This window comes from Oncorhynchus tshawytscha, linkage group LG17 (genome assembly GCF_018296145.1).
Source record: "Oncorhynchus tshawytscha isolate Ot180627B linkage group LG17, Otsh_v2.0, whole genome shotgun sequence".
NCBI lineage: Eukaryota > Metazoa > Chordata > Actinopteri > Salmoniformes > Salmonidae > Oncorhynchus > Oncorhynchus tshawytscha.
In genome coordinates this window covers 17,204,165-17,224,894 of record NC_056445.1, presented here as the reverse complement: position 1 = coordinate 17,224,894, position 20,730 = coordinate 17,204,165, and the positions used below count along the sequence as shown (strand labels likewise).

At 45.6% G+C, this 20,730-nt stretch overlaps 1 protein-coding gene across 5 annotated transcripts in view; it reads right to left on the bottom strand.

Moving 5' to 3' along the window:
• The window catches only part of LOC112216943 (USP6 N-terminal-like protein), a 140,670-nt gene that overhangs the window by 5,568 nt on the left and 114,372 nt on the right, over window positions 1–20,730 (bottom strand). For 4 of the 5 annotated variants that reach the window (XM_042300299.1, XM_042300301.1, XM_042300297.1 and 1 more), the window contains 11 exons: window positions 19,638–19,720; window positions 18,001–18,040; window positions 17,515–17,595; window positions 8,229–8,336; window positions 7,691–7,800; window positions 6,640–6,688; window positions 4,628–4,748; window positions 2,519–2,613; window positions 2,079–2,144; window positions 518–617; window positions 169–321 (listed from right to left, as the gene is read on the bottom strand). In XM_042300299.1, coding sequence (XP_042156233.1) covers window positions 169–321; window positions 518–617; window positions 2,079–2,144; window positions 2,519–2,613; window positions 4,628–4,748; window positions 6,640–6,688; window positions 7,691–7,800; window positions 8,229–8,336; window positions 17,515–17,595; window positions 18,001–18,040; window positions 19,638–19,720 — 1,006 coding nt within the window. Of the gene's footprint in view, window positions 1–168; window positions 322–517; window positions 618–2,078; window positions 2,145–2,518; window positions 2,614–4,627; window positions 4,749–6,639; window positions 6,689–7,511; window positions 7,569–7,690; window positions 7,801–8,228; window positions 8,337–17,514; window positions 17,596–18,000; window positions 18,041–19,637; window positions 19,721–20,730 lie in introns of those variants that run through there. The other variant, XM_042300302.1, reaches the window with a different exon arrangement.

Here is a 20,730-nt window from a genome sequence, read left to right as displayed (position 1 = left end):
TGATTGAAGGGGAATGTAAGTGAAGTAACATATGCAGGGTGATACATCCGTGTGTGTGTGTTGATATTTTGAGCTTGTGTGTGGCAGTTGTCTAATCTGAGTGTGTGGGACAAATGTATAGCCTACTGTAATCAGTGTGTATGAGAGGTGTTGGGGGCAGAAGGCTACCTGGTGCGGCCAGCTCCAGTTTGGACCTCCTTAGCTCCACCATGTTGTTCTGCAGCTGCTCAATCACAAAGTCATCCTCATAGAAGAAGTCCTTGGCCAGAGTCACCTGCAGAAACTCAACCAGATCCTCCATAGACAGCTTCAACAGGTGCTCTGCAAACACAAACACACACGGTGTGAGAACACTTTCTCCTGTGCAGTTTGAGGACAGTCACAGATCTTAGAGGTTAGTGGAGGTGGTTCAGTGAACATGATGAGCAACTTTGCCTGAGACCTGAAACTGGGGCTTTAGTTCAGCGGATTAAAACCAGGTGGTCACAATAGCACAATCCTACTGTTCTGGTCTTACTCTTGTGCAGTTTGAGGACCGTGTAAGACATGGCGGTCAGAACTCTCTCTCCCTCCAGGATATAGATGTCCCAGATCCGCAGGGTCAGGGTGAAGGGGGTCTGAGGGAGAGATTGGAAGAGAGACAGAGAGAGGAAGAAAGATAAAGAAGAAGAGAGAAAGGGAGAGAGAATGAGTGAGCCAGAATGGAGGAGAAATAAATATATTTTCAAAATATAATTGAACACTTTCTTTAGCGCAACACCCGCAGTAGGCATGGTGTGATAATGACTGTTGCTTTACAAAGACATATTTAGAAAAGCTGCAGGCCTAAAGGATACAGAGGGAAGGGGATGTGATTCAGACACTCACCCTGTCTAATATTCTGATACAGAGGGAAGGGGATGTGATTCAGACACTCACCCTGTCTAACATTCTGATACAGAGGGAAGGGGATTTGATTCAGACACTCACCCTGTCTAACATTCTGATACAGAGGGAAGGGGATGTGATTCAGACACTCACCCTGTCTAACATTCTGATACAGAGGGAAGGGGATGATTCAGGTCTAACATTCTGATACAGAGGGAAGGGGATTTGATTCAGACACTCACCCTGTCTAACATTCTGATACAGAGGGAAGGGGATGTGATTCAGACACTCACCCTGTCTAACATTCTGATACAGAGGGAAGGGGATGTGATTCAGACACTCACCCTGTCTAACATTCTGATACAGAGGGAAGGGGATTTGATTCAGACACTCACCCTGTCTAACATTCTGATACAGAGGGAAGGGGATGTGATTCAGACACTCACCCTGTCTAACATTCTGATACAGAGGGAAGGGGATGTGATTCAGACACTCACCCTGTCTAACATTCTGATACAGAGGGAAGGGGATGTGATTCAGACACTCACCCTGTCTAACATTCTGATACAGAGGGAAGGGGATGTGATTCAGACACTCACCCTGTCTAACATTCTGATACAGAGGGAAGGGGATGTGATTCAGACACTCACCCTGTCTAATATTCTGATACAGAGGGAAGGGGATGTGATTCAGACACTCACCCTGTCTAACATTCTGATACAGAGGGAAGGGGATGTGATTCAGACACTCACCCTGTCTAACATTCTGATACAGAGGGAAGGGGATGTGATTCAGACACTCACCCTGTCTAATATTCTGATACAGAGGGAAGGGGATGTGATTCAGACACTCACCCTGTCTAACATTCTTATACAGAGGGAAGGGGATGTGATTCAGACACTCACCCTGTCTAACATTCTTATACAGAGGGAAGGGGATGTGATTCAGACACTCACCCTGTCTAACATTCTGATACAGAGGGAAGGGGATGTGATTCAGACACTCACCCTGTCTAACATTCTGATACAGAGGGAAGGGGATGTGATTCAGACACTCACCCTGTCTAACATTCTGATACAGAGGGAAGGGGATGTGATTCAGACACTCACCCTGTCTAACATTCTGATACAGAGGGAAGGGGATGTGATTCAAACACTCACCCTGTCTAACATTCTGATACAGGGGGAAGGGGATGTGATTCAGACACTCACCCTGTCCAGGAAACACTGGAAGAACCACTTCATAGTGTACAGGCTGGTGAATACCTCCTGTGTGTCCTGAAACAGAGGTCAATGAGCCATTACCACTCCGTGTCGTGTGTGTGTGTGTCCGTGTGTGTGTGTGTGTGTGTGTGTGTGTGTGTACGTACGTGTGTATTAAAACATGGCAGTGGCCTTGGTTTAACAGCAGTGGTGAATGTGCCCTAGGGCCCATATTAAAAGCAGAATAAAAGCCATATCTGTGTGTGTGTATGGTTGTGTGTGTAGAGATGGCATTTCTCTCTCATTCCACCACCCTTTAATCTCAACACATCAAAGGCTGCTGCTGTGGCACTCAACTCAGTCCCCCATACCAGCAGACTTAGGCTGTCATTTATATACCACTACCCCCTCCCCAGGCTGTGTGTGTGTGTGTGCTCTGCGGGCCTCACCAGGTGTGACTTCAGTTTGGGCATCATCTTCTTGAGGATGCGGTCATGGTGCTCCTGGAAGCGCATCAGCTTGGGGAAGCCAGGGATAAAAAACCCTAGAGGGGTGGAGATCACAGAGCATATTTATCAAATGTAGGAAATGACTCTGGTGGTTCTCGCTGTGTGTGGGTCTGAATGGAAGGGACGGGAGATTGGGTGAGCTCTATAGATATCTGGTAAGGAGGTGTAAGGGAGGGTTCTCTAGAAATGTGTTTCCTCACATTTTATGGGGCCCAGAAGAGACAGCCTAAGTCCTGGAAAGGTATGTGTGAGTGGGTGTGTATTCAGTGTGTGTTTATATTCTATCCGCACGTTCCTGTGTCACTGGGGTCATGTTGGCCTTAAGGAATGTTTGGAGTAAAAGACCAGAGCTAACTATCCTATGTGGTCTAGGGCATGGCTGTTCATGCCTACTTAGTGTGTCTGGTCTAGTATGCTACCCCTGAATTGACTTGTATCCTATATGGTGAAATGCTGTTCATCGACTACAGCTCGGCATTCAACACCATAGTACCCTCCAAGCTCGTCATCAAGCTCGAGACCCTGGGTCTCGACCCCACCCTGTGCAACTGGGTACTGGACTTCCTGATGGGCCGCCCCCAGGTGGTGAGGGTAGGCAACAACATCTCCTCCCCGCTGATCCTCAACACTGGGGCCCCACAAGGGTGCGTTCTGAGCCCTCTCCTGTACTCCCTGTTCACCCACGACTGCGTGGCCACGCACGCCTCCAACTCAATCATCTAGTTTGCGGACGACACAACAGTGGTAGGCTTGATTACCAACAACGACGAGACGGCCTACAGGGAGGAGGTGAGGGCCCTCGGAGTGTGGTGTCAGGAAAATAACCTCACACTCAACGTCAACAAAACTAAGGAGATGATTGTGGACTTCAGGAAACAGCAGAGGGAACACCCCCCTATCCACATCGATGGAACAGTAGTGGAGAGGGTAGCAAGTTTTAAGTTCCTCGGCATACACATCACAGACAAACTGAATTGGTCCACTCACACAGACAGCATCGTGAAGAAGGCGCAGCAGCGCCTCTTCAACCTCAGGAGGCTGAAGAAATTCGGCTTGTCACCAAAAGCACTCAAACTTCTACAGATGCACAATCGAGAGCATCCTGGCGGGCTGTATCACCGCCTGGTACGGCAACTGCTCCGCCCACAACCGTAAGGCTCTCCAGAGGGTAGTGAGGTCTGCACAACGCATCACCGGGGGCAAACTACCTGCCCTCCAGGACACCTACACCACCCGATGTTACAGGAAGGCCATAAAGATCATCAAGGACATCAACCACCCGAGCCACTGCCTGTTCACCCCGCTATCATCCAGAAGGCGAGGTCAGTACAGGTGCATCAAAGCTGGGACCGAGAGACTGAAAAACAGCTTCTATCTCAAGGCCATCAGACTGTTAAACAGCCACCACTAACATTGAGTGGCTGCTGCAACACACTGACACTGACACTGACACTGACTCAACTCCAGCCACTTTAATAATGGGAATTGATGGGAAATGATGTAAATATATCACTAGCCACTTTAAACAATGCTACCTTATATAATGTTACTTACCCTACATTATTCATCTCATATGCATACGTATATACTGTACTCTATATCATCGACTGCATCCTTATGTAATACATGTATCACTAGCCACTTTAACTATGCCACTTTGTTTACATACTCATCTCATATGTATATACTGTACTCGATACCATCTACTGTATCTTGCCTATGCTGCTCTGTACCATCACTCATTCATATATCCTTATGTACATATTCTTTATCCCCTTACACTGTGTATAAGACAGTAGTTTTGGAATTGTTAGTTAGATTACTTGTTGGTTATTACTGCATTGTCAGAACTAGAAGCACAAGCATTTCGCTACACTTGCATTAACATCTGCTAACCATGTGTATGTGACAAATAAAATTTGATTTGATTTGGGATTTGATTTGTATGGCATGGCTTAGGCGTGGGGTTTGCGTGGGCTATTGAATGACAGTCTAACACTTCGATAGGATGTTACACAGTGTGTAGTGTGTGTGTTCTGGTGTGTTTACCATGCATGGCGTGTTTCTGTCCAGACAGCAGTTTGACCAAAGCCCAGAAGGCATCCTCTTCGTTCATATAGATGAGCAACAGAGCAGTGATCTGACTCATGCCCTGGCAGTACCCCACCTCCTATACACACACACACACACACACACACTTTTATAATGTATAGACAAACATACAGTTGAAGTCGGAAGTTTACATACACCGTAGCCAAATACATTTAAACTCAGTTTTTCACAATTCCTGACATTAAATCCTAGTAAAAATTCGCTGTTTTACGTCAGTTCGGATCACCACTTTATTTTAAGAATGTGAAATGTCAGAATAATAGCAGAGAAAATTATTTATTTCAGCTTGTATTTCTTTCATCACATTCCCTGTGGGTCAGACATTTACATACACTCAATTAGTATTTGGTAGCATTGCCTTTAAATTGTTTAACTTGGGTCAAACGTTTCAGGTAGCCTTCCACGAGCTTCCAACAATAAGTTGGGTGAATATTGGCCCATTCCTCCTGACAGAGCTGGTGTAACTGAGTCAGGTTTGTAGGCCTCCTTGCTCACACATGCTTCTTCAGTTCTGCCCACAAACTTTCTATGGGATTGAGGTCAGGGCTTTGTGATGGCCACTCCAATACCTTGACTTTGTTGTCATTAAGCCATTTTGCCACAACTTTGGAAGTATGCTTGGGGTCATTGTCCATTTGGAAGACCCATTTGCAACCAAGCTTTAACTTCCTGACTGATGTCTTGAGATGTTGCTTCCACATAATTTTCCTGCCTCATGATGCAGTCTATTTTGTGAAGTGCGCCAGTCCCTCCTGCAGCAAAGCACCCCACAACATGATGCTGCCATCCCCGTGCTTCACGGTTGGGATGGTGTTCTTCAGCTTGCAAGCATCCCCCTTTTCCTCCAAACATAATGATGGTCATTATGGTCAAACAGTTCCATTTTTGTTTCATCAGACCAGAGAACATTTCTCCAAAAAGTATGATCTTTGTCCCCATGTGCAGTTGCAAACTGTAGTCTGGCTTGTTTATGGCGGTTTTGGAGCAGTGGCTTCTTCCTTGCTGAGTGGCCTTTCAGGTTATGTCGATATAGGACTCGTTTTACTGTGGATATAGATAATTTGTACCCGTTTCCTCCAGCATCTTCACAAGGTTATTTGCTGTTGTTCTGGGATTGATTTGCACTTTTCGCACCAAAGTACATCCCTCTCTAGGAAACAGAACGCGTCTCTTTCCTGAGCGGTATGACGGCTGCGTGGTCCCATGATGTTTGTACAGATGAATGTGGTACCTTCAGGCGTTTGGAAATTGCAACCAAGGATGAACCATTCTTGTGGAGGTCTACTATTTATTTTCTGAGGTCTTGGCTGATTTCTTTTGATTTTCCCATGTTATCAGGCGAAGAGGCACTGAGTTTGAAGGTAGGCCTTGAAATACATCCACAGGTACACCTCCAATTGACTCAAATGATGTCAATTAGCCTATCAGAAGCTTCTAAAGCCATGACATCATTTTCTGGAATTTTCCAAGCTGTTTAAAGGCACAGTCAATTTCGTGTAAGTAATCTTCTGATACAGTGAATTATAAGTGTAAGTCTGTAAACAATTGTTGGAAAAATTACTTGTGTCATGCACAAAGTAGATGTCCTTACCGACTTGCCAAAACTATAGTTGGTTAACAAGAAATTTGTGGAGTGGTTGAAAATCGAGTTTTAATGACTCCAAACTAAGTGTATGTAAACTTCTGACTTCAACTGTACATACAAAACTGCACACAAACTCACTTTTCTATTTCTACACAGGAACAGAAAAGGTTGGTGGATGGAGAGAACGGGGAGGATGATCAGGAGGAGCTGGACGAGGGGGAAAAAGAAGGACGAGGGAGAGGAGAAGGACGAGGGAGAGGAGAAGGACGAGGCTGTAGAAAATAGTTGATTGGGAAATGAAGAGGTAGAATAAAGAAAAGCGGTTTCGGGTGATTCATTCTGGAATGTGTGTAGTGTGACTCACCGTGTTGTACATGGAGTAGGCTGTTAGCACGTGGAACAGAGCCTGCTGCCTGAAAACAACAACAAACAGTCAATCTACTAATATAATGACTAGACATCATCTGACAGAACAGTCAACCTACTAATATAATGACTAGACATCATCTGACAGAACAGTCAACCTACTAATATAATGACTAGACATCATCTGACAGAACAGTCAACCTACTAATATAATGACTAGACATCATCTGACAGAACAGTCAACCTACTAATATAATGACTAGACATCATCTGATGGAAGTGCAGGTTAACTAACAGGAACATCTCAGAAGCTTCCCAATTGATCACAAAAGGGGAATTCAGGTTGCTTTTTTATTTAACCAGGTTAGTCTCATTGAGATACATTTTTCAAGATAGATCTGGTATTCTCTCATCATTCAAATGCTCTAATAGTCGTACTTGTCTTCGAAATGAGATGAAGAAATGCATGAGTGATTTTTACTTCCTATATTTGGCCAGTAATGGCAACCTTTTATGTTTGAGGTAGTAGGAAATGTTATGCTTTCATGTCAGTACTGAGGCAATGCGTTTAGTTCCTGTGAGGCTGTGGCTGCCAGGTCCATGTTGCTCTCTGACTCTGCAGGCCACAGTGTTTATTTCCCAGGGGCCCCTGGTTCTGGCTCTCTTCATGACGTCAACAAGCAGAAGTAAAAACACAGAAAAGGGAAGTGTGTCCTCTGACTTCCTTATAGGGCCCAGGCTACGACCAGGGGTTTTTCCTAGTCAGGGCACATGGTCAAGAAAAACTCCAGACCCCAATTAAGGGTACTATTCTGTAGTAACTATGTGTAGATGATGTACTTCTCATCATGTTGAGTATGAGATACTGACTTGACGTCGTAGCGGGTCATGAACATGATGTGGTCCCTGTGTTGTGTGTGTGTGTGTGTGTGTGTGTGTGTACAGTTGGAGGGAGATACTGACTTAACGTCGTAGCGGGTCATGAACATGATGTGGTCCCTGTGTTGTGTGTGTTGTGTGTGTGTGTACAGTTGGAGGGAGATACTGACTTGACGTCGTAGCGGGTCATGAACATGATGTGGTCCCTGTAGGTTCGGTTCACATCCAGGTCAATCTGACGGACATCAGGAGACAGACCTCGAGCCCTGAGCTTCAGCTTCTACACACAGGAAACACAACAACACAGAGTCACTGAGGGAGTGAGTGAGTGAGTGTGTGAGTGTGTGTGAGAGAGAGAGAGTTTGAGAGAGTGAAATACAAAGGAATAAAACTACTCATCCATCCTGCAAATCTTTGAGTTATATTAAAGCTATACTATATATATTAAAGGACACCTGTCCACACCCACACACCTCCCCCGTAATAATGGGTGAAGCTCTGAAATCTAATAAATCAGAGTTTGCCGGCCTGGTTATGAATGTTAATGAGGCCTGGGCTATAATGAAGCTAGCTGAGTGGAGAGAGACAATAGGAGAGTCGACTACAGTGTGAATGTGTATAGTTCCTACATGACTTTGCCCAGGGAGAAAGGAGGGAGGATGTTGGTCCTATGCTGGGAAGCTCTTGGCTCGTGTTTCCATAACGTACCTCGTAGAAGTCTTTCTTCTCCTCCTTTATTTTGGGAACGTCGAGGAGCAGACACCACACCTCTCCTCGGAGCTGTAGGGGAATTCCCTTATAGATCCGCCTCACCAGCTGGAGGGAGACATGGATACGGGGAAAAGGACATTCTTAGTGTAACATCAAAGAGACCATGCTTCACCTTCCAACCACACCCCCTAGCCCTAACGCTCAAGTTCAAAATGCCTTTGTGCCCAATCAAATTTGAACTACACAACCGATCAAGAAAACATCAATCAAATGTTACTCAAGTGGATAGTATGAGAGGACAGGTGTGTGTGTGTGTGTGTGTGTGTGTGTGTGTGTGTGTGTGTGTGTGTGAGGGAGAGGACAGGTGTGTGTGTGTGTGTGTGTGTGTGTGTGTGTGTGTGTGTGTGTGTGTGTGTGTGTGTGAGAGGACAGGTAGGTGTGTGTGTGTGTGTGTGTGTGTGTGTGTGTGTGAGGGAGAGAACAGGTGTGTGTGTATGTGTGTGTGTGTGTGTGTGTGTGTGTGAGAGGACAGGTGTATGTATGTGTGTGTGTGTGTGTGTGTGTGTGTGTGTGTGTGTGTGTGTGTGAGTGTGTGTGTGTGTGTGTGAGACAGGTGTTTGTGTGTGTGTGTGAGGACAGGTGTGTGTGTGTGTGAGAGTGGACAGGTGTGTGTGTGTGTGTATATGTGTGTGAGAGGACAAGTGTGTGTATGTGTGTGAGAGTACAGGTGTATGAGAGGACAGGTCTGTGTGTGTGTGTGTGTGTGTGTGTGTGGACAGGTGTGTGTGTGTGTGTGTGTGTGTGAGAGAGACAGGTGTGTGTGTGAGTGTGTGTGTGTGTTTGTGAGGACAGGTGTGTGTGTGAGAGGACAGGTGTATGTGTCTGTGTGTGTGAGAGGACAGGTAGTGTGTGTGTGTGTGTGTGTGTGTGTGTGTGTGTGTGTGTGTGTGTGTGTGTGTGTGTGTGTGAGGGACAGGTTTGTGTGTGTGTGTGTGTGTGTGAGAGGACAGGTTTGTGTGTGTGTGTGTGTTTGTGAGGACAGGTGTGTGTGAGAGGACAGGTGTGTGTGTATGTGTCTGTGTGTGTGAGAGGACAGGTAGTGTGTGTGTCTGTGTGTGTGTGTGTGTGTGTGTGTGTGTGTGTGTGTGTGAGGACAGGTGTGTGGTGTGTGTGTGTGAGGACAGGTGTCTGTGTGTGTGTGTGAGGACAGGTGGTGTGTGTGTGTGTGTGTGTGTGTGTGTGTGTGTGTGAGGACAGGTGTGTGTGTGTGTGTGAGGACAGGTGTGTGTGTGTGTGTGTGTGTGTGTGTGTGTGTGTGTGTGTGTGTGTGTGAGGACAGGTGTTAGTGTGTGTGTGGACAGGTCTGTGTGTGTGTGTGTGTGTGAGGACAGGTGTGTGTGTGTGTGTGTGTGTGTGGACAGGTGTGTGTGTGAGGACAGGTGTGTGTGTGTGTGTGTGTGTGTGTGTGTGTGTGTGTGTGTGTGTGTGTGTGTGTGTGTGTGTGTGTGTGTGGACAGGTGTGTGTGTGTGGACAGGTGTGTATGTGTGTGTGTGGACAGGTGTGCGTGTGTGTGTGTGTGTGGACAGGTGTACGTGTGTGTGTGTGTGTGTGGACAGGTGTACGTATGTGTGTGTGTGTGTGGACAGGTAGGCGTGTGTGTGTGTGTGTGGACAGGTAGGCGTGTGTGTGTGTGAGAGAGAGAGAGGACAGGTATACGTGTGTGTATGTGTTGTTTTACTTTTGTCTGTGTGTGACCCTGTATGTTGGCACGTGCTCTTTCAACATCTCATTCCAAAATCATGCGCATTAATATGGAGTTGGTCCCCCCTTTTCTGTTATAACAGCCTCCACTCTTCTGGGAAGGATTTCCACTAGATGTTGGAACATTGCTGCAGGGACTTGCTTCTATTCAGCCAGAAGAGCATTAGAGAGGTCGGCACTGATATTGGGTGATTAGGCCTGGCTTGCAGTTGATGGAGTTGAGGTCAGGGCTCTGTGAAGGCCAGTCAAGTTCTTCCACACAGATCTCAACAAACCATTTCTGTATGGACCTCGCTTTGTTCATGGGGGCATTGTCATGCTGAAACAGAAAAGGGCCTTCCCCAAACTGTTGCCACAAAGTTGGAAGCACAGAATCAGGGGGGGCCGAGCCCGAACCATTATTCCTCCTCCACTAAACTTTACAGTAGGCACTACATTCGGGCAGGTAGCATTCTTCTGGCATCCACCAAACCCAGATTTGTCCGTCGGACTGCCAGATGGTGAAGGGTGATTCATCACTCCAGAGAACGTGTTTCCACTGTTCCAGAGTCCAATGCCAGCCAACGCTTGGCATTGCGCATGGTGATCTTAAGCTTGTGTGCGGCTGCTCAGCCATGGAAACCCATTTATTGAAGCTCCCGACTAACAGTTCCTGTGCTGACGTTGCTTCAAGAGGCAGTTTGGAACTCTGTAGTGAGTGTTGCAACCAAGGACAGATGATTTTTAGGTGCTTCAGCACTCAGCTGTCCTGTTCTGTGAGCTTGTGTGGCCTAAAAACTTTGCTTCCAGAGGCAGTTTGAAACTCAGTAGTGAGTGTTGCAACCAATGTTCCCTCAAATATCTTGGGGCACTGAGCAAATTTCTGGTCTGCTGATCTCAAACTTGAAAATGCTGTGCAACTTCCAGCGCGTGTTTACTGTGAACACTGAGGCTGTACCCTCCTTTAAGTTAGTTATAATAGTGACCAAGTAGGCTACTGTGGCTATTTGATCATAACATAGGCCTACCAGAGTGGCCTACCATCAAAAACTATGGAGAAAATGCATTCCATAACATTTTAACATGGAAATAGCTGTTCTATCATTCAGCCTACAGTAACAGCTTTTCAAAGATGCCTAGAAATGTACATGTTTTGTGCACTGTAGGATTCAATCACTTCTCTATTGCTGACTACAAATGTTCTATAACTGGGCTAATAACTTACTAACTATCAAAAGATATGAACAAATGTACAAATGCTACACACAACTCTCGCTTTGATCTCAAAACAAGTGCATCTACTCACGACCGCTCATGCTGTAAACACTGTCCAGTTCAAAGTAAATGGCACAGATACATATATGGTAATTGTCTATTTGCATATAGGCCTACTGCAGCTCTGATTGTTTATGCTGCACCGGTCTGTGTAGAGTACGGGTTGAGCAGTGCGTGTCAATGCAATAGAATTCTACTCCAATGCGTTTTGCCGACAACAATCCCTTGCATAATTTGTTGTGTTTTGGTATGTTACATTGAAAGTGGTTAACTTCTTGCTGACTGGGGGGCAGTATTTAGTAGCTTGGATGAATAAGGTGCCCAGAGTAAACCGCCAACTACTCAGCCATAAAAGCTAGAATATGCATATAATTAGTATATTTGGATAGAAACTTCAGAGGGTTATCTAAAACTGTTTGAATGATGTCTGTGAGTATAACAGAACTTATATGGCAGAAATCCTGAGAAAAATCCAACCAGGAAGTGGGAAATCTGAGGTTTGTAGTTTTTCAACTCATTGCCATTCCAATATCCAGTGTCTGTGGGGTCATTTTGCACTTCCTAAGGCTTCCACTAGATGTCAACAGTCTTTAGAAACTTGTTTGATGCTTCTACTGTGAGGTGGGGCCGAATGAGAGGGGATTGAGCCAGGTGTCTGGCAGATTGCCATGAGCTCGTGACGCGAGGTCATGTGAAAGTTAGCTTGCGTTCCATTGCTTTTCTACAGACAGGAATTCTCTGGTGGAAATATTATTGAAGAATTATGATAAAAACATCCTAAAGATTGATTCAATACTTCGTTTGACATGTTTCTACGACCTGTAATATAACTTTTTTGACTTTTCGTCTGACCTTTCGGCTGGACTTACCAAACGCCCTAACAAAAGGAGGTATTTGGACATAAATTATTAACTTTATTGAACAAATCAAACATTTATTGTGAAACTGGGATTCCTGGGAGTGCATTCTGATGAAGATCAAAGGTAAGTGAATATTTACAATGCTATTTCTGACTAATGTTGACTCCACAACATGGCGGATAACTCTTTGGCTGTTTTGGTCTCTGAGCGCCGTACTCAGATTATTGCATGGTATGCTTTTTCCGTAAAGTTTTTTTGAAATCTGACACAGCGGTTGCAATAAGGAGAAGTTTATCTAAAGTTCCATGTATAATAGTTGTATCTTTTATCAATGTTTATTATGAGTATTTCTGTAAATTGATGTGGCTCTCTGCAAAATCACCGCATGTTTTGGAACTACTGAACATAACACGCCAATGTAAAATGAGATGTTTGGATATAAATATGCACTTTATCAAACAAAACATACATGTATTGTGTAACATGAAGTCCTATGAGTGTCATCTGATGAAGATCATAAAAGGTTAGTGATTAATTTTATCGATATTTCTGCTTTTTGTGACTCCTCTCTTTGGCTGGAAAAATGGCTGTTTTTCTGTGACTTGGTGGTGACCTAACAATCATTTGTGGTGCTTTCGCTGTAAAGCCTTTTTGAAATCAGACACTGTGGCTGGATTAACGAGAATGTTATCTTTAAAATGGTGTAAAATACTTGTATGCTTGAGGAATTTTAATTATGAGATTTTTGTTGTTTTGAATTTGGCGCCCTGCACTGTCACTGGCTGTTGGCGGGGTGGGATGCTACCGTCCCGAATATCCCAGAGGAGTTAATATTTTGTTGATTCAATCACAATTGCCACAGTAAAGGGAAACATTGATAGTATTAACAGCGAAAACTAGAACCGAGGCCACCAAGCTTTGAGGTCAAATCGATTTCGGAGTCAAAATGCAAGCCAAGATCTACCACTCAGATTTGTCTTATTACATGACTTAAAAACATAAGCCTGCGCAACATTAACCAATTAAAAACATAACTGTAACAATGAGGTAAAAACAGTACCATAGAAATATAGGCTCAATACATTATCAACACATATTGGCTTTGCTTGAATTGCCCTGCAAATTAATTGTTGTTCGGGTAATTTAAAAAAATTATATGATCACTGGTAATAGATCCGTTGTTGTATTTCTTGTGAGGCACAGCTGAGTGAGCATTTAAATAATTTGCTTTATTTTTTATTTTACTGGGCTGATGGTGCCTGCATTTGGCGGTCAGTCTCAGCGGAGGGAGAGAGCAGCAGACGGAGGGTCCACCGCTCAACATCCCTCCGCTCTCCCATTCCTCCACTGACCCTGACCAAAAAGGCTGGGGAAACTCGAGTCGCACCGCATTATTTCTGCCTCATGCACAAATTCATGTTGTTACTCCTATGAACAGAGAAAGTGAAATATTCCTGGATATTAAAAAAGACCCAAGCTGCTAATAATAACAACACAAGCCTATAGGTTTCACTTTTCTACTCATTCATTACTGCTGCAGTGCTTGTTGCAGTGATGAGTGGAAATAGGAAGAATGTGTATTTGTGGAAATAGGAAGAATGTGTATTTTATGGCTCATAAAAGTGTTGAATACAAAGTGTTGACAGAGCTCAGAAAGAATTTGAACATGAACTCACTCATAAAAACAGCAGCTCTTTGCTGTATTCATTGAGTCCCTCTCTAGTCATGGTTTTAAACATTTTGAAATCTCACAGTATCAACTTGTCTGTAGCTTTCTGTTACGCCTTCTACATTACTGCAGACATGGTAATCTGAGCCATCTGATTGGCCAGAGGTAGGCCTATAGTGCACTTGATTGGCTCTCCAGGCCAGATATATGAAATGGTTCAAAATGGCAACAGTTCAACCACCCGGCGCGCAGGGCAGATGAATCGGGTTCACCTACCGCCAACAGCCGAGACAATAAAACAAAATAGGAACAGGGTTATCATTGTTTTTTTACAGAAATGTTTGACGATCGACTAAGAATGCCTTGGAGATCAACCAGTCAGTGAACACTGCTCTAGAAAGTTGGGTAAGATCCATCTCATGCTTCTCTCCGTGGGCTGATATTTCTGCACGGTAGTCCCGGGGAGCAGCGCACATCTTAGAGGAAACATTGGCTGCAACCGAGGCCAGACGATTTTTACTCACTATGCGCTTCAGCACTCAGCGATCCCGTTCTGTGAGCTTGTGTGGCCAACCACTTCGCGGCTGAGCCGTTGTTCCTCCTAGACGTTTCCACTTCACAATAACAGCACTTACAGTTGACCGGGGAAGCTCTAGCAGGACAGAAATGTAACAAACTGACTTGTTGGAAAGGTAGCATCCTATGACCGTGCCACTTTGAAAGTCACTGAGCTCTTCCGTGTGGCCATTCTACTGTCAATGTTTGTCTATAGAGATTGCATGGCTGTGTGCTCGATTTTATACAGCTGTCAGTCAAGCAACAGAGGTGGCTAAAATAGCCTAGTTTGAAGAGGTGTCCACATACTTTTAGTGTGTCATACATATATATACACACACATATATACACACACAGTGCATCTTCATTACTCAGCAGGCGGAACACAGAGAGGTGGGAGAAGAGAGAGAAACATTGATTTGGAAGGAGATGTGTTTAGGCATCGGATGGCCAGTGATGGGTGATAATTAAAGGTTAACGAATCAGTTTAGGTTGTATGCTCATAGTGCATGTTAGTCTGTATATGTGAGTTAGTGTGTGTAGTATACGTGTTCTCAGTGAGTGTGTAGGTGTGTTTGTACTGTGTAGTATGTGTGTGTGATTGTGTGTACAGTGTGTGCCAGATAGACCCACTTAGGGCTTGACGTCTCTACAGCGACAGCCCTGTAATTAGGGCTCTGAAGAGGAAGTCAATGAGTGCACCTGTTCCACTAATCATCAATTGGTGTGTTTGTGTGTGTTTGTGCGCATGGTTTCTTTTGGTGAGATTATAGTGTCTGTTTGTGTGTGTCTGTGTGTGTATGAGATCTAAATGTCTCTTCAGTGTAGAGGTCTCTCCTGCTCGCTGCACTCCACAGTCCTCCATCTGTACCATCAATTGACAGTCACATCAACACCTGACCCAGGCTCTGCCCAACAGCAGATGTTTAGTAGATCTACAGATTACACCTGCCCTATAGACGCTAGAGCCTGCCCTACGAGTGCTAGAGCCTGCCCTACGGACGCTAGAACCTGCCCTACGAGTGCTAGAGCCTGCCCTACGGATGCTAGAGCCTGCCCTACGGAAGCTAGAACCTGCCCTACGAGTGCTAGAGCCTGCCCTACGGATGCTAGAACCTGCCCTACGAGTGCTAGAGCCTGCCCTACGGGTGCTAGAACCTGCCCTACGGATGCTAGAACCTGCCCTACGGATGCTAGAGCCTGCCCTACGAGTGCTAGAGCCTGCCCTACGGATGCTAGAACATGCCCTACGAGTGCTAGAGCCTGCCCTACGGATGCTAGAACCTGCCCTACGGATGCTAGAACCTGCCCTACGAGTGCTAGAGCCTGCCCTACGGACTCTAGAACCTGCCCTACGAGTGATAGAGCCTGCCCTACGGATGCTAGAACCTGCCCTACGAGTGCTAGAGCCTGCCCTACGGACTCTAGAACCTGCCCTACGAGTGATAGAGCCTGCCCTACGGATGCTAGAACCTGCCCTACGAGTGCTAGAGCCTGCCCTACGGACTCTAGAACCTGCCCTACGAGTGATAGAGCCTGCCCTACGGACGCTAGAACCTGCCCTACGAGTGCTAGAGCCTGCCCTACGGATGCTAGAACCTGCCCTACGGATGCTAGAACCTGCCCTACGAGTGCTAGAGCCTGCCCTACGGAAGCTAGAACCTGCCCTACGAGTGCTAGAGCCTGCCCTACGGATGCTAGAACCTGCCCTACGAGTGCTAGAGCCTGCCCTACGGGTGCTAGAACCTGCCCTACGGATGCTAGAACCTGCCCTAGGATGCTAGAGCCTGCCCTACGGATGCTAGAGCCTGCCCTGCTAGACGAGTGCTAGAGCCTGCCCTACGGATGCTAGAACCTGCCCTACCTGCCCTACGATGCTAGAACCTGCCCTACGAGTGCTAGAGCCTGCCCTACGGACTCTAGAACCTGCCCTACGAGTGATAGAGCCTGCCCTACGGATGCTAGAACCTGCCCTACGAGTGATAGAGCCTGCCCTAGGATGCTAGGATGCTAGAACCTGCCCTACGAGTGCTAGAGCCTGCCCTACGGACTCTAGAACCTGCCCTACGAGTGATAGAGCCTGCCCTACGGACGCTAGAACCTGCCCTACGAGTGCTAGAGCCTGCCCTGCTAGAACCTGGATGCTAGAACCTGCCCTACGGATGCTAGAACCTGCCCTACGAGTGATAGAGCCTGCCCTACGGAAGCTAGAACCTGCCCTACGAGTGATAGAGCCTGCCCTACGGATGCTAGAACCTGCCCTACGGATGCTAGAGCCTGCCCTACGGGTGCTAGAACCTGCCCTACGGTGCTAGAGCCTGCCCTACGGGTGCTAGAACCTGCCCTACGGATGCTAGAACCTGCCCTATGAGTGCTAGAGCCTGCCCTACGGATGCTAGAACCTGCCCTACGGGTGCTAGAGCCTGCCCTGCTACAGACGCTAGAACCTGGCCTATGCTAGAACCTGCTAGAACCTGCCCTACAGACGCTAGAACCTGCCCTACAGACGCTAGAACCTGCCTTACAGACGCTAGAACCTGCCTTACAGATGCTAGAACCTGCCTTACAGACGCTAGAACCTGCCTTACAGACGCTAGAACCTTATGACTGCATTAGTATGCTATTGTTTTCTGCAGCACAGGAAACAAAAAGAGTCATCAACCGTAACCTGTTTAACCAGCCGAGAGAAACGAGCGGAGCACTGACTGACAGAATACGGATACCCCTAAAGGGGGGGTTGGGGGGAGAAACAACAAGTCCTTGGTGGTTGTATCTTGCCACGGAATTCTTGAAACCAGAGGAAGAGAGAGAACAAGGGTAAAATATTCCCCTGGTCAAGGTTCATTTAAAGACAATTCTCCCCATTTCCACTGGAACCATTTCAGAGTACAACTGAAGGATGTCAGAACTGAATGTCCGAGGACCCAACACCTATCGTAAAGAAGACCCCAAACTCAGGCACTAACAAAGACAGCTATTACAGAGACCGGACCCCTAGAAATGCTCTTCAGGGAGAGACTCACTAATATTTGTTCACCAAAGAGAAGAAAAGATGTGAGGTGCGAGGAGTGGAGGAGAAGAATGTGGAATGTAATATTTGACAACAGGAATGTGGGAATGAAATATTTTAAGAGAGGAATGCAAGAAGGGGGAGAGATGGTGAGGGAGGAAGAGAGATCGTACCTTTTCACTGTTCTTATACTTGTCCCAGCTCTTCATCATCTTCAGCCATTTTGAGGTCCTTTCTACCTCTATGTGTTTTTGCTGAGGGGACACAGGAAGTGGCATGTTAACACTTCCTCATTACCAAAACTCTGGAGGAACTGTATATGTATCATACATTTTGCTTCATAAACTTAATACATTTTATGATGTAGGATGAGGCAAAGGTTACAGTGAAATTAGAATGCAATCGAAACATCAGCTCAGAACATTATGTAACTCATTGTAAGCTACAGTAGAAGCCTACACAATGTTAGGATTCTGAAACGGAAAGAACTAATCAATTCTCAGCAACCAGAGCTCTATTCATAGCAGTAATAGTAATCGTTATGCGCGTGAAAGACATTTTGTTCTTTCTCATCGGTGAAGGTCATTTTACAACGGCATAGACCCGTGTGACGGGAGAGATGTAGTTAGCCCTGAGGGTCTGAGACATGGTCGTCTCACCTTCTCTTCCACCGAGTCGTAGGACGGAAGGTCATTCTCACTGGAGAGGAGAAAACAAACAAGCTTTAGTATTACACAGCTTTTGGTTTATTTTATAGACACAGTCTTGCTTTGAAAATATGCAAGGTATCAATCATTGTTTGACCATGGGCTTAGTTAAGGCTTCGCTGGTCTGGGCCTTTAAGATCATTACACATTTGGTAGTTGGGTGGAATGTTAGTAGGCTGTCTCTCTGTCCGACTCAACTCCCTCATACGCGGTGAAGATGGTGAAGATGGACAAGATGGAGCCCCAAGATGACATGTCTCAACGTGAATACGGGCCACTCAAAGATTCTTTCCAGAGTAACTGGAGTCATTAAAGAAATGAACGCTGTTACTGCCAGAGCTCGTTTCACCTTCCCTAACACTCATCAAAGGGAGGGAACATTACACGTCAGCAGCCAAGCAAACAGGAAATAACACATTAAAACATTCCTCCATTCTGGCTACTGTCCTGTCCCAGTTTCAATGCCTCTATGGCTATCTGTCAGTTACACTATGAAACTAACAGTTCAGAGTAGCACAGTTCTGTCTGTGCCACTCAGCCCACTGGCTTAGATCATAAAAATGGGATTTCCCCATTTTAGTTTTATCACACAACAAAATGCCACAGATGTCTCAAGTTGTGCAATTGGTGGTGGCCTGTTCCAATACTCTCAAAATGCATCCTTCCTTCTTTTAGTAATATTAACTCATCTGTCCATGACTGGGCAAGTGAACGTAAGGTTTCCTCTCCAGTGCTTTAACCAATCCAACATTGGTCAGACCTGTGATCAGGTCAGATCTGTGATGACTTCATGGAAGGGAACAGAGCCTGTGTCCCATCCCCCACTTCCTGTGTCTCTGTCCCGGGACTGCCCTGACCCCTGAACCTGGCCTTCAACTCATACAGGAAGCACAGAGTTTGCAGTCAGTTTGTCGGTGTCTGCCTGTAAATGGGGCATTCCCTTTCTTTTCTCCCTCATTGTCGTCGTCACACCTAGTCAGTATGACCTAGATAGGGCTCTCCTTCATAGGCTATTTCATGGAGCCGGAGGCCTCATCTCTACTGTCTTAACCATGGGCCCCAGCTCTGTGTCCTAACCAGTCCAAAGTCCTGGCATTAGGCCACAACCTCTTCATCCCGCTCCTCTCCAAGACCATAACCTTCAGCCAAGTCCCCATCTGCTCTCTTTCAATCCCTCTCTCTCCCAGACCATAGCCTTCACCCAGGGCCTCAACCTCTCCATCCTTCCCTCTCTCCAGACTATAACCTTCTCTCCATCTCTCTCCAGACCGTGACTGGCCCTGGGCCTGAGCTCCCACACTGATGCCCTGTGATGGCCATGCCAAAGCCACACAACAACACCAGGATATAGAGAGGGGCTTATACTCAACACCAAGCTGTATAGATAGAGAGAGTCACTTTCTCCTACTTCAAGACAATGGTACTATTTTAAACTAGTGTTCTTTGAAGCTTTTACTGAAGTTAAATATCAGAACACGAACAAGGGGGAAGATTGTGGTGTGTGTGACTGATTCACATTTCAGTTTATTTGCCATGTGTAATGAATTGATCACCTAAGTGTGTGTGTGTGTGTGTGTGTGTGTTCTTACTGTACAAAGCCGAAGCGGTCAATGACTTTGTACAGGTGGAAGCTTGCATCCTCCCAGGGTTCCACAGTGGCGCCCTCTTTTCCCTGCAATCAAAGAGCCTTATGGGTAAAGCAATGAATAACAAGTAGTTTGAAATGCATTTGTGCTTTAAAACAAAACATCCTTGGGAACATTTGTTTTTTAACTGTGAATGCAGCACAAATGAGAATGAATACCAATGAGATACTTTGAATGTTAAGAAGTCAAATAACTTAATGCCTATATAGAACTGAATGGCTACATACTTTATAAACATCAACACTATTACAATAGAGACAGAACATGAACATCAGTGTTATTCTATACTGAACAAAAATATAAACGCAACATGTAAAGTGTTGGTCCCATGTTTCATGAGCTGAAATAAATGATCCCAGACATTTTCCATATGCACAGAAAGCTTATTTCTCCCAAATTGTGTGCAGAAATTTGTTTACATCGCTGTGAACATTTCTCCTTTGCCAAGATAATCCATCCACCTGGCATATCAAGAAGTTTATTAAACAGCATTATAATTACACAAGTGCACCTTGTGCTGGGGGACCAAAAAAAAGGCCACTAAAAATGTGCAGTTTTATCACACAACAAAATGCCACAGATGTCTCAAGTTGTGCAATTGGCATGCTGACTGCAAGAATGTCCAACAGAGAATTGAACGTACATTTTTCTACCATAAGCTGCCTCCAAAGTAGTTTTAGAATTTGTCAGTAGGTCCATCCGGACTCACAACCGCAGACCATGTTAATGGCGTTGTGTGGACGAGCGGTTTGCTGATGTCAACGTTGGGAACAGAGTGCCCCATGGTGGCGTTATGGTATGGGCAGGTAGGTACAGTGGGGCAAAAAAGTATTTAGTCAGCCACCAATTGTGCAAGTTCTCCCACTTAAAAAGATGAGAGGCCTGTCATTTTCATCATAGGTACACTTCAACTATGACAGACAAAATGAGAAAAATCACATTGTAGGATTTTTAATGAATCTGGTGGTCACTCCAGATACGGACTGGTTCTGATCCACACCCTACCTCTTAAAAAAAAAAAAAAGTATCTGTGACT